Below are 14740 nucleotides of genomic sequence, written 5' to 3'. Positions count from 1 at the left end.
CAAATTACCTATTTAAATACATGAGTTTTTTGTTTTATTGCTGTGCTTAACATACAGTGACTTTAGGAATATGAAATTATTTATTTTTACTGCATCTTTACTTATACATTTGTTCTTATATTATTATCAGGTCTTTAAATACAAATATAATGAATAAAGCAAAAAAAAATAATGAAAGTAAACAGCATGTAACTGTACAAGTAATGGAATGTGGACTATTTTTGCCCTTCTCTGGAGTAAATTAATTATGTTTGCAGTTGCAAATGTATTCCTTAAAACTTGGTCTTAAGGAACATTTTGCAAATGCAGTCATAAAGGTGTACACATTGAGATTATATATTTCACAGATATACATGGTATGAAATGTGATATCTATAGGACATCTATTTCTACCACAGCCATGAATATGCCAACCCCAAAATAGCCACAACTACACCTGCGGCTGAAACTAATTATCCCTTTGACTACCACAAGCACCACCACCATGATAGGCCAATAGGTAGACAGTTTTCTTTGCTCAGATGTGGAAGCTGTTTTAACACCAGCCTTATGAAATCACAATGTGCTAAAAGTACTATGCCAGGCATGTAAAATGTGTATATAAATCCCATATTCCCATATTGGCCACCTCTGATAAAAACAGATAACTCCCCAAATATTACTCCCCTAATGGTAAACATAAACATAATCTACTGCTCTAATATTAAACATTTAAAAAAAAACTTGAAAAATATAAGAATCCAAATAGAAGTAACATAAATCTCTCATAAGTCACAAGTAAAAACTATTTGTGTGACAGCATGGATAACAAATGGTCTACTGTGTGAATTTCAGAAGGAGGCAGAAAGAATTTGGGAGGCTGGTGCCGTCTCCCCTCCTTCTCCAGCTTCATTTCCTTGGGTGTCCAATGACCACAATGTCAAGGTGTCTCTCTGTAATTGCATTATTAGTCCCTTATCTTTGCTTGCTTCTTTACCTAGTAGATCAAAGTCAGCAATAGCTTCATGCAAGGGATCAAGCTTTCTCCATACAGTTTAGGATCTCAAAGTAGAAAACACAGAAAAGTATAGGGCTAGACTGAATCTTATAGGATGTGCTGGTTTTATCTCCTTTTCGCTGATTTCAAATGCTTCTGGATGTGCTTGCTGTGATTCGTCCACATTTCCTTTCTCATCATCACCAGCAGCAACCTCAGCCAAATAATGGTAGCAATCTTCTTGCGTTTTCAAATAGAAAACTTTGCTTTCTGTTTGTGAAGCATTAGGAATCACAAACTTTTCCAATAGAGAGTACATTATTACAGATATCTTAGCTCTGTTTCAATTTTCTCTCTTTATTCTTGGATCCTTTGCTTGTTTTTTCTCAATACCTTCTATCTTTTGCTCAGTATTGAAATGACCCTTCAAAATGACCTCTGGGTCCCTATGACATTTTTGTAAGCAATGGAGAGAAGATTTCTCTCCTCATTGAATAATACAGTCCCTTGCTCAGTGATGAACTTCAGAAAGGCTGCCGTGTCATTATATTTCTTAGCCAATTTGGCCTTCTGAGCCGGCTCATTTTTATTCTTGACTTAGTATTCTATGTACAGAGTGGGTCTCAACAATTATAGAAGGACAGGAGTTTAGCAATCTCTGGGAGGAAGCAGTGGCCTGAATTATCTGATCTCAATTGGACTGTCACAGATGCAAGACTGTATTAAGAGTGGTTTCAAGCCTTATTTTGTCCATGACAGGGAAGGAGCTCCCTTCCACTAGGGCATAGGCATTGAACCCAGGAGTTCTGATCCTAGCTCTGGTCAGTGGCTCAAGGAACTAAAGGGACACTATGGGAGGGAAATTCTTTTTCACCAAGGCCCTCAGGCCTTGCTCTCTTTGGTGAAGGTACGAGGACTTGCCTGTAAAAATGTGGCTGCCAAACATCCTAATCCCAGCGCTGGACAGCAACTTATAGATCTAGGGGTAAGAGAGGAGTTCCTATTGCCAGGGGTTTGAATTCTCAGCTGTTATTCTCTTTGGTGAAGTCATGTGGTCTTGCCCACGAAGATACAGCTGCTGAAGATCACAGCTGAAACTGACCTGGTCCTGGTCTGTGACTTACAGACCTAAAGAGAAAGGACTTCTCTACCACTGAAGCAAAAGGTTCAGTGACCAGACCCTGGATTTCTTGAGAGGAGACATAGGGTAAGGCTGCCTATGGCACCCTGTCCACAAACATGCGGCTGCCAGGATATGTAATCTTTTTTTTAGATTTTTTTATTTGATATTTTTTAGTTTTCAGCATTGATTTCCAGAAGATTTTGAGTTACAAATTTTCTCCCCATTTCTACCCTCCCCCCCACTCCAAGATGGCATATATTCTGATTGCCCTGTTCCCCAGTCAATCCTCCCTTCTATTACCGCCCCCATCCCTTTTCCCCTTACTTTCTTGTAGGGCAAAATAGATTTCTCTGCCTCATTGCCTGTATATCTTATTTCCCCATTGCATGCAAAAACAACCTTTTTTTTTTTTTTTGGAACATCTGCTTTTAAAACTTTGAGTTTCAAATTCTCTCCCCTCCTCCCTCCCCACCCACTCTCCCTAGGAAGGCAAGCAATTCAATACAGGCCACACATGTATCAATTATGCAAAACACTCCCATAAATAGTCATGTTGTGAAAGACTAGCTATATTTCCCTCCCTCCTATCCTGTCCCCCCTTATTCGATTTTCTCCCTTGACCCTGTCCCTTTTTGAAAGTGTTTCCTTTTGATTACTTCTTCCCCCTATCTGCCCTCCCTTCTATTATCCCCCCTTTTTTATCCCCTTCCCCCTACTTTCATGTGGGGTAAGATACCCAATTGAGTGTGTATGGCATTCCCTACTCAAGTCAAATCCAATGAGAACAAGATTCACTCATTCCCTTTCACCTGCCCCCTCTTCCCTTCCAACAAAACTGCTTTTTCTTGCCACTTTTATGTGAGATAATTTACCGCATTCTATCTCTCCCTTTCTCCCTCTCTCAATATAGTCCTCTCTCATCCCTTAATTTGATTTTATTTTTTTAGATATCATCCCTTCATATTCAACTCACCCTGCGCCCTCTGTGTGTGTGTGTGTGTGTGTGTGTGTGTGTGTGTGTATGTATATTCCCTTCAACTACCCTAATACTGAGATCTCATGAATTACACACATCATCTTTACATGTAGGAATGTAAACAAAATAGTTCAGCTTTAGTAAGTCCCTTATGATTTTTTCTTTCTTGTTTACCTCTTTATGCTTCTCTTTATTCTTGTGTTTGAAAGTCAAATTTTCTATTCAGCTCTGGTCTTTTCACTGAGAAAGCTTGAAAGTCCTCTATTTTATTGAAAGTCTATATTTTACCTTGGAGCATTATACTCAGTTTTGCTGGGTCAGGATATGTAATCTTAGCAACGGTCAGTGGCACATGAGCTAAAAGGGAGCATTAGTGGTTCAAGCCTATTACCCATAAAAAAGGTTCAGTTAGATTTTGACAGGAAAGAATAATCAAGGTGTCATCATGGGAGGCTTTGTTTGTGGTAATTTGGCATGTACCACTACCAGAGGCTGGTGGTTGATGTGAACAAAGTCCAGAGGCCTGTGGCACAAACAGCAAAACCTATAGGGGTGGGGGATGAGGTGGAATGGAATAGTTAACTAATGCCTGTATCTTAGAAGATCTGATCTCTAGCCTGGACAACCATGAAGTCAAGGGACTGGCAGTGATTGTTCCATTAACTAGGGACTTGGTTGGGATTATATAGAGATTTTCAAGGACGTCCTCCTGCATGTGGGGGGAGGGACCCTAAATCCTATGATAGATGGTGATCAATGAAAGCCTGCTCAAATGTTCCGACCTTGGGCATCTCAGCTAAAGGCTTACTCCTAGATGCATTGTAAACAAAGATTGTCTCAATATTCTGACCTTGGCCATCTCAGGTAGTTATGGCCTTATGCCAAGAAAAAGGGCATGGGATTGTCTCATTGATATACAGTCAGGGAAAACCAAGGTGGAAGGGGTTGGGGGAGTGGTTCAACAAGCCAGGTATTAAGTTTCCACAGCAAATTAAAATTGCATCACAAATCAGAGTTACAAGATGGACTAAGGTTACAAAATGAAATTTAAGAACCATCAAGGGATCATACAGTAATGCATATTTCCACTACAAAGACAATCCTTTTACTCGTTCTTAATTGATTTTCTATCAAATTCCTCACAGTGGCTGTTTTAAACCTTTTCTTCTCTTTAATGCCCTCCTCCATCCTCTCAGCTTATTACCTTTTCTATTTATATTCTCTTTGGGTGACCCAATCAAGTCCCATGGGTTCTGTTTATACTCCTGCTTGGTGACCTCATCATCTCTATGCAGATGACTCCTAAATGGGGATATGTTGGTAAATGTTTATTAATGTTTCTCTGAAAAAAAAAGTGCTCACTACTTTGCATGCTTCTTCACTCAATAGATCAATAGATCACTTTTAAATTTAATCTGATACATTAACAGTTTCTCCATCACAAATCAAGCTTTGATTTGTACTGTTTTGCTGATTTCTAAGGCATAAGTACTCATACTGAAAATTTAGCAATCAGTTTCAGCCTACCCCTCCTCCTATACATAAATCCAGCCCTAGTCTCTTTTCTGAACCCCAGTTCCATATGATCAATTGCCTGTTGGATATTTTGAATTTGATGTCCCATAGGAATCTCAAACTCTATATGTCCAAAAATGAATTCATTTTTTGCCCCCAAATCTACCCCTCTTCTGAACTTCCCTATCATTGTCATGAGCACCACAATCCCAAGTTACAATATGCCAATAAAATAGACTATCTAAGAAATGAATGTTTACAAAAATATAAATTCTCCTGATTAACAGAACAAGAAAAAGAAATTGAACAAGCTATAAATGAACTCCCCAAGGAAAAAAAAGCCCAGTATCAGATGGCTATATAAATAAATTCTACCAATGTTTTAAAGAACAATTAATTCTAATACTATATAAACTATTTGTGGGGGAAAAAAGTTAAAGAAAGGGTCCTACCAGATTCATTCTGTGACACAAATATCCTCTTGATATCTAAACCAGGGAGAGTCCAAACAGAAAAAGAACTATAGACCAATTCCCCTAATGAATTTTAATGTAAAAATTTTAAATAAAACATTAGCAAGGAACTATAGTAATATATTTCAAAGATCATACACTATGACAAGGCTGGATTTATTCAAGACTACAGCAATAGTTCAATATTAAGAAAATAATAAACATAATTGACGAAATTAATAAAAACAACAAAAAGCATCTCATACAAGAATATAAACAGTTTAACTTTTAGTCCCTTATGATTGCTTGCTTTTGTTTACCTTTTTATGCTTCTCTTCACTTTTGTGCCTGTATGTCAAATTTTCTATTCAGCTCTGATCTCATCAAGAATGCTTGAATGTCCTCTATTTCATTAAAAATCCATTCCTCCCCTCTCCCCCATTACATTCAGTTTTGCTATGTAGATTTTGTCCTAAGCCTAGCTTCTTTGCCTTCTAGAATAGCACATTCCAAGCTCTGTGGTTCTTTAAAATTTTATTATTGTTGTTCTGTCTTTTTCAGTCATGACCAATTCTTCATGACCCCATTTGGGGTTTTCTTGCCAAAGATACTAGAGCAGTTTACCATTTCCTTCACCAATTCATATTTCAGATGAAGAAACTGAGATAAACAGGGTTATCTGACTTGCCCAGGCTAGTGTCTGAGGCCAGATTTGAACTCAGGAAGAGTCTCCTGATTCCAGGTCCAGTAGTTGCCCTTTAAAGTAGTTCTTTAAAGTGGTGGCTGCTAAATCTTGGATGATCCTGACTATGACTCCTCAGTACTTCAATTCTTCCTTTCTGGCTGCTTGAAGTATTTCTTCCTTGAGTTAGAACTTATAAATTTTCTCTATAATATTCCTGAGAATTTATGCTTTGGCGTTATGATGGATGGATTCTTTCAGTTTATACTTTGCTCTTCAGTTCTAAGATATATCTGGGCAGTTTTCTTTTATAATTTCTTTAAATATGATGTCTCAGATCTTTTTGTTGTTGTTGGCTTTTAGTAGTCCTAAAAGGGGAGAAGAGGGGAGCTCTTGCTGAATGACCTCAATTTATTCAGTGATATATGAGGCAAGGTTCTCACCTGAGAGAGTAGGAAGGGTGCCATAGGAAATTTGAAGAGGGATGGAAAGGTTTGAAGGAGCTGCTGGGTTGAGTGGGATAGTAAATAAATTAGGGAGATGTAATTTGCCTCTCCCCACTCCAGTCATCCTCAATTTATCTGTCAAACTGATCTTCCTTAAAGTCTGACCATGTTATCTCTATATTCTATTAACTTCAGGACCAAATATAGAATCTTCTGTTTAACTTTTAAAGTCCCTCATAAGCTGGCCCCTTCTACCCTATCCAATCTTCTTATACCTTACTCCCCTCTATGTACTTTTTGATCTATTGACACTGGCCTCCTTGCTGTTCTTCCCAGATAACTTTGCATCTCCTGACTTTATGCATTCTCATTGGCTGTTTCTCCCTTTCCCCTCCTCATCATTGCCTCCTAGTTCCTCTGGCTGTCAAGTCTCAGCTAAAGTCCCATCTTCTGCAAGAAGTCTTTTCCAATCCCCCTTAATCTTAATGCCTTCTCTCTGTGTTTATCTCCATTTAATCTTGTATATGTCCTTTTTGTACATACTTGTTTGCCTCATCTCCTCCATTAGTCTGTGAGCTCCTTGAGAGCAAGGATTACTTTTTTGCCTTTCTTTGTATCCTCAATGCTTAGTACTGTGCCTGGAATTTAATAAGTGTTTAATAAATGCTTCTTGACTTGACTTGACTTGCTACTTTCTATATTGTATGAAGTTTTGGTTTAAACCTCATTTCTACCAGACCACTTTCCAGTTTTCCCAGTATTTTATATTAGATAGTGAGTTCTTTGCCAATAGCTGGAATCTTTGGGTTTATTGAACACTAGGCTACTATTGAATGTTGTGTACCTAATCTATTAAACTGATCAGCCTCTGTTTTTTTAACCAGTACCAAATCATTTTGATGATTATTGCTTTGTAGCATATTTTGAGACGTGTTACTGATATGCCAATTTCTTTCCCACTTTTTTCATTATTTCTCTTGAGTTAATGAAGAGTGCTACCTATGTCCTGACAGTAAGGTGATAGACTCACAGTACAAAATAAAACACATATTTTTGGACATGGCTAATGTGGGAATTTGTTTTGTTTAACTATGCATATTTGATGTGAAGAGTGTTTTTTTCTTTTGGGAGGTGGGGAAAAGAGAGAAAATAAATGCTCAGGTAGGCAACATATCCCTCCGCTCTCCCTTTCTTAAGCCACAGCAAAGTTCTGTAGTTACTCAAACAGCTTCAGGGTGACTACCAAGTATGAAGGACCTCGACTAGTGGGTGAGACTTTTAATGCCCTTAAATGACCAGGAATCCCTGTTAACAAAACTAGAGGCTCCCAGGAAGCTTCATGAAAGTTGGTGCAGTGCCCCACCCACTCCTGGAGATGGCTTTGTCACCATTTAGGGGAAACTACCCTAACCATGCTTCCTCAAGGAGAGGAAAGCCCTGGTAGATATTCATCCTATTTCATATCACCTCATGGTATCAAGGTCTTAAGGAGCTTTTAAAAGCACCTTCTACCATGTAGATGTTTTAGAGATTTAACTGGACAACCCCCCTGGAATTGGCAGTATTATGGGGGAAAAGAAAAAAATAGCAGGTTCCTTAAAGGAGTTATCATGAAGAAAACAAAAGAAAGAAAAGAAAAAAATGAAAAGAATAAAAGCCAGAAATCCTAGGTTTTTCCTGCTCTCCTCTCCCTACCCTTGAGTCTTAGATCTCTACAATCTGGTCATGTGGTGGGTGATGCCAAATCTTTGCAGTTTACAGTGAGTGTCCTGATGCGAGGTGGTGATGATGAGCCAGAGCAGCACCAAGAACATTAAGGCTAGAACACAGATGATGATGCTTCCAGCATAGTCAATAATTCATCATCATGTCGGATTACCTGTAGTAATATGACTAAGACAGGGACGGGGAGACTGCAGCCTCAAGGCCACTTGTGTCCCTCTAGGTCCTCATGTCTGGCCCTTTGAATCGAAACTTCACAAAACAAATCCCCTTAATAAAAGGATTTGTTCTGTAAAACTTGGACTCAGTCAAAAAGCAGCACCCAAGGACGCAGAGGGCCACAGGTTCCCTGGACTAAGAAGATATAAGACTCTTGCATGCAAGCTGTCCTGAGATCTAAGTTGATACCAAGACTCTTCCAATGCCACCACCCACTCAGTATTCCCTGGTCTACCCAGCCAAGACTGCTTTCTCCCCAGGGGTCCAATGAGGAAATAATACCAAATCTTTAGCATATGTTTAGGATGCCCTGAATTGATTCTTGAGCTGTCAGTACTTCTCTGTATTAGGCCATCACAAAGAATTCTATCAGAGACACATGGCAGAGGAAGATAAGATAATCTTCATTTTGTCTAGTAGGATACTATGAACTTGAGCGCATGTTTCAAGAGGGTTTTATTTTTAGATTCTTTTTCTTTTTAAAATTTTATTCTGAATTTATGAAATAAAATAAGCCACTTCTATAATATAGTAAAATAGAAAAAAAAAGATGAGTGAACATGAAACTGCAAATCTATTATGTGCAACTTGCCATTCCTTTTAAATATATAATAAAGTTATTATGTAACTTTCTTTTTTCCTCTTCCCCCCCCACCTTAGAGATGGCTACCATTAGACACACACATATGCACACATATGCATATATGTGTATATACATACATATATGTATATATATGTAAAATCATTGTATACATACTTCTATTTATCAGTTCTTTCTCTGGATGTAGATAGCGTCTTCTTTCATAGGTCCTTTGTAGTTAATTTGGGTATTTATAATAGTCAAAATGACTTCCTTGTTCAAAGTTGTTCTTAAAACAATATTGCTGTTACTGTATACAACATTCTTTTGGTTCTGCTCATTTCACTCTTCTTTTTCTTATTTTTAATCGTTCATGGAGAAAGTGGTAAGTATTATGGTCTATTTACAGTTGCAGACCTACTTAAATGATCTTATTGTGTTTGGAAAGACGTTCAAAAAAATGAGAAAAATACTAAGGGTATTGATGTAGTCTAATGTATTTCATCAATGAACAGCATTACTGCAGAGCATTTGTTAAAAATGTCAACCACATCATGTCTCAAAGGTAATTATTGACCCTGAAAGATAGAAGTACTTACTACCTGCACACATTGAAGGTGTTATCATGAACTGAAGACATTTCTGAAATTTGCTCATTTGTAAAAATCTATGTCATGCTTACAAAGTTTTTCAATAATCTCACCCATGTATATCTTATTGGAAGGAATCATATTGCCAGTCTAAGCTGAAAATAAAGGAATAGTATCTAGAAGAAGGAAGATTAAATATGGGTACACAATAATATGAGCCTTAATCATTAATCAATGCAGTGTAAATGGGTCTGCAATTACTAGGAGCCAAGAGGTATTATCAAACCTCTCCATGATTTGTAAATGGGCCTATCCACACCTTCCCTAAAAAGTCCTAAATAAAGGTTCAAAGTGATGTTATTAATGAGGATGTTTGTGCCTTATCAAATTAATCTGGCTCCATTGATCAACTCAAGGAGGAACTGATGGTGAGACAGATGAAGGAATTTGCCCAACATCATACAAGCATCTAATGACAGCCACGAGTAGATGTCTCTTAACCTATAGTCCCCTGCCCTTTCCACTACAACCAGCTGCATAACTTGAATATAGTCTTTATGTTGATCATCTCAGAGTATGTTCTCTTACGTACATCAAATGACATAATGAGCATAGAGTATTTTGTAAAGCGTAAAGCACTACATAAGTATAAGCAATAATCATGACTTATCCTCCTAACAGTTCTGAGGCAGAGAGACAGACAAGCATATAAGAATACCTCTGACATGGATTGGTTAAATGGCTTGTTCATGTTTTCTTGGCATATTTTGCCTGCAAGTATAGTTACTCACTTTTTTACTCCAACTATATTATGTCTTACTAGAGCTATCCAGGTAATTCACTATATGATCTCTGTTGCATCTGGTTGTAAAGGCTGACAATATAATAGCGATCCAATGACCATTTGCTACAAGCAGGCGAGTAAACCAATAAACTATCTTTATAAGAACATTTCAAGTTTCAGCAATAGATATATTTCATCTTCCCCAAGCAGCCTTTTAAGATGCATGGATTGTACTCAGGTTTTCAGGTTCAACTTCTATCCTTTGAGAAGGAGTGTGGTATAGTGAGAAGAAGGCTGACTGTGAAGAAAAAAACTAATTTCAGTTTCTGCTTCCGACCCTTATTAGTGGGGTGACCCTGGGCAAGTCAATTAACCTTACTGAACTTCAGTTTCTTCATTTGTAAAAAGATCATACTATGTTATCTACTTTTTGTGAGTAAAAAATATTGTTGCTGTTCAGTCATATCCAACTATTTGTGACCCAGTGAATCAACTGTCCATGGGGTTTTCTTGGCAAAGATACTGGTTTGTCATTTTTCTCTCTAGTTTTATGCAGGCAGAGGTTAAAGGGCTTGCCCACGGTCACACTGCTAGTAAGTGTTTGAGGTCACATTTGAACTCTGTTCTTTATGACTTTATGACTCCAGGCCGAGTGTTCTACCCACTGCATCATCTAACTCCCTCTCCCTCCCCTACTCTCAACATAAAATATAAGCTGTTAATATTTTCAAATGTTTACTGGAGGGAGTAGGCACTCTAGTGGAAAAAATAGGAATGGGAACAGGAAGCCTGAGCTTTTTAGTTCTCTCTCCATCTTCGAATTGAAATTGACTAAATTGCTGAACCTTTTTGGACTTAAGGTTAATCAATCAGTCACCAAGCATTTATTAACTTTTTATATGTTTTAGGCATTGTGCTAAGATCTAGGGATACTGAGAAAGGAAAAAAAAACAGTCTCTGACTTGAGTTCTTATTCTGCAGTTGTTGTTTTTTACTTCCTTTGGTTTTTTGGTTTTTTTTGAACAGCCACCCAGCGGAAGACAATATGGCAAAGTACAGAGGCAGTTTCAAAGCCAGGAAGACCTTTATTCATGTCCCATCTCTAACACACACTGGCTGTGTAACCTCCACGCTAGTCAATTTCTCTGTTCCTCAGGCAGTTCTCTAAGACTACAAGGTCCAGAGAAGGTGATATTGATAGAGAGTTTCCTCACCTGAAAATTCCTATACCAATTAAATCAAAGGTCTTGTCCCTATTCCTACCTTACAGATACATAAGATTATTAACAAGGGGTAGGTAACATATTTTAACTCTAAATATGCCCTGTTAATTTAATATTTCTGTATTCCCCTGAAAAATCTGTATCAACAAATACATTTCAAATGTATGTAATAAGTAGTAGGAAATTCTATATTTCCTCTAAATCATTTATTCAACATGGACATAAATTTACACTACAAATATTAGAAAATATATTATGATTTTTAAAAAGTGGGGATTTAAGAAATTTTTCCCGTTGAAATGCAGGTGAATGATTTTAAGCTAATAGGTATTCCAGCCAAGTCAAATGGAAGATATCCTAGATTTTAATCTTTATCACAATTTTTATTGGTTAAAACCCATGAAAACATTTTTCTATAACATTTCTCAAACAATTTGGAGCCACTTTATAGAAATGAAGAAGTTGTGCAGAAATAGTTTCACACTAATGACTTTGTATATATCATCTATTTTGTATTGAATTTATGTGGATTTTATTTTTCATTCTAGATGACCTCAATATAAATGGTATCTTAGGAGCTGTAATAACTGTGGCCTTTTTGATTTTATTTTGTGGCCTTGGAGCTTGCTATGCTCAGAAGAAAGGTTACTTTACAAGTAAGTAAAATTCTCCTATAACTACACATCTAAATGAGATGCTGTTTCTTCCACAAAATAGCTTCTGACTATTGTCCATTTAGCTTCTGTAATAGAAAATGTCACTAGGGTAACATGGGTATACCGTGGAGAAACTAAGCAAATAATGATGAGAGAAACATTAGCTAGAGATAAGTTTAAAAGATACAGATTTGTGTTTGGGTGATTAGATGTTATTTATTTAAGAAAATGTTATTCTGGGGATAAGAATTGTTTTTGTGGACATAAAAATCCATTTTTGGTCAGAATATCTTATTAGGGGAAGGCAGTAAGGTTTTTAGTATTATGTTTTTTAAAAGCAATAGGCACAATTGTAGAAGAAAATTAGTCAACATCAAAAGACACTAAAAAATTGCTTTGTTATATTAAAATAGCCCTGAAACTGCGACAACTTTTCTTTCACTTTGGAGCCACATAGCTCCAAATACCTGTTAGGTAGCATAGTATGAGCAAATTATTTTCAGGGGATTGGAGTGCATAAAATACAAAATATGCTTACCTATGTAAGCTTACTTACTCTGGGAGGTAGTATGAAAGTTAGATCAGTGTTGTAAACTAAAAATAAAAATAAAATAAATTTAAAAAAAAAGTTAGATCAAATGCATCTAGAAACCTGGTATACAACATGACAAGCGCCACCATTATCTCCCAATTATGCACCCTTCTTTAAGATTGTCTATGAGGAAAATTATTTTTGCAGAGTTTCAAAAAAAGTCCTTTGAAGTTGGCATTTGCCAGATACATTGCTAAATTTCTTCCTCTCTGAATAGAGGTGTCATTTTGGAGTTTTGCAAGGTAATTGCTATTGTACAATGGACTTTTGCTTTCTGGGAATAGAGGCTTTAAGAATGTTTTAAACAGAAAATAAACCTAAATTTAAACAAACTCTGATCATGATTATAGGATACTGAGATATGCAAAGGAATTGTTATTAAGGAGATATGCTATAATTAAGTTGATTTATAAAGTATCCAGAAGCATACCAAAATAGGCTAATGAAAGTGATCTGACTCCACCTGCTGGATATCAGTGAAAGTATCTGTCCAAAAAATTGGTGTTTCTATAGTTTGTCTTTTGTAGTCTTTAGCCCTAAGTCAAAGGACACCAGTCTTGAAATTCCTAAGGGAAACAAGAAAGATGGGACAGTGATTCATATAAAGCCTACCAGGATTGATAACTAACTGAGTTCATTGGAAAGCTGACATACTTATGAAATCATTCATTATTTTCAGTGAGCATGAGCTCATTTTCCAACTGTTAAGGAGTTTCTTCAAGAATATCCATTTTTTAACATTCCATTTTGAAAATAAAATGCCAGGAGTTGAAGAGGATAAGAAGTTACATTGTATTTCAAAGGAGAGTTTGTAAGAAGTCATATTTGGTTTCATATTAATCTGTATCATTCTGTATTTTCAATTGCATTAATGATGTACACTTATTCTTTTGTAGAAGAAAACTCCTTTCAGTAAGTATGAGTCTTTTAAGTTTGTGGCTTTCTTTTTCCTAGCAAGTCATTTTCCAAGTATTAAGGTATAAAAAGTATAAAATGTGGTTATTTACATAAGATTATTCCCCCTTGGAGTAAGCATAAAAATTAGACTAATGGTTTCTAACCTAAATGCTTAAGGTTTACAATATGGGTGCAATTGTGCCTAAGTCCTACCTCCTCATAACTTTATATGGTTTGTCAATGAGGCCTATAGATGCAGCTAACAGACAGATTGTTGTTTAACATTAAATCATTTAACAAGCATTTATTAAGTATCTATCATGTATAAGATACTGATATGGACTGGGGATATAAGGACAAAACAAAAAAAAACTATACCCATCCTTAAAGAACTGATATTCTGTTGGAAAATATGTGTATTTTAATAACTTTCTCTTTTTTAATCTTTAATGCAGAGTGCTTTTATCCTAATTACTATATTATATTTAAGTTTTTAATGACATTATATTGAACATACAATTCCAACTATCTTGACATAAAATTTGGCCTCTGGATCCAGAAACATGCATTTTTATATAAATTTCATTTTTGTGAAATGGCAAAAAATTAAATTAATGCATATACACACGTTTTTAAATGTCCCCATTGTTTCATAATATCAAGCACTTGGGTACGATAATACTGGCTTAGGTATTCAGTGTTTGTGTACAAAATTGCACACATACTGATGTTTCATTGCATGCCACCATCTAAAGAAATGTTGTTAAAATCAAGACTGATTTTTTTTTTCTGCTTAGCCAAAATAACTTGGGCAGAACAATTAACCCTTATTAACCAAGAAATGATGTGTGCTTCGGTATGCTAGTTTAAAACTTCAGAATCAAGAAGGTGTGATCTAATTAATAATGTGCCTTCCATGTCTCCCTAAATAGGAAGAACCATTCAGACTCTAAAGCTGCTAACATGAATGAATGTGTAAGTACTTTTTCAAATATGTTTTAGAAATATTTTAGGGAGATGGGGAGGGCTATAAAAGAATTAAATAATTTTTATTTTCTCCCATTAACACTGCCAAATATCAACTGCCCATTTTCCTTTTCTCCTAAGAGAAAGGCTTTTTTTTTCTAAATGTAAAAGTATCTTTGATAATATATCAATTACATAATTTTGCAGAGCACAAAAAATTGACCAGACCATTTGATGTAATTTCTGCATGTGCTCACCGGTATAAGATAGAGAAGACAAAAGAGTGAATTAACTCTCTATGCTGTGTAGAGTATGTGGAATTATTGTTCTCCAGTTCCAAA

General features: G+C 36.3%; 1 protein-coding gene across 2 annotated transcripts in view; it reads left to right on the top strand.

The window, feature by feature from the left end:
• JAM2 (junctional adhesion molecule 2) overlaps positions 1 to 14740 on the top strand; it is a 104058-nt gene that overhangs the window by 75559 nt on the left and 13759 nt on the right. For both annotated transcript variants that reach the window (XM_036745403.1, XM_036745402.1), the window contains exons 7-9: positions 11837 to 11944; positions 13433 to 13448; positions 14366 to 14408. In XM_036745403.1, the coding sequence (XP_036601298.1) occupies positions 11837 to 11944; positions 13433 to 13448; positions 14366 to 14408 (167 nt within the window). The remainder of the gene's footprint in view (positions 1 to 11836; positions 11945 to 13432; positions 13449 to 14365; positions 14409 to 14740) is intronic.

The sequence above is a fragment of the Trichosurus vulpecula genome, chromosome 2, assembly GCF_011100635.1.
Source record: "Trichosurus vulpecula isolate mTriVul1 chromosome 2, mTriVul1.pri, whole genome shotgun sequence".
NCBI lineage: Eukaryota > Metazoa > Chordata > Mammalia > Diprotodontia > Phalangeridae > Trichosurus > Trichosurus vulpecula.
The sequence above is the reverse complement of the archived record's forward strand: the minus strand, read 5'-3'. Positions and strand labels throughout refer to the sequence as shown.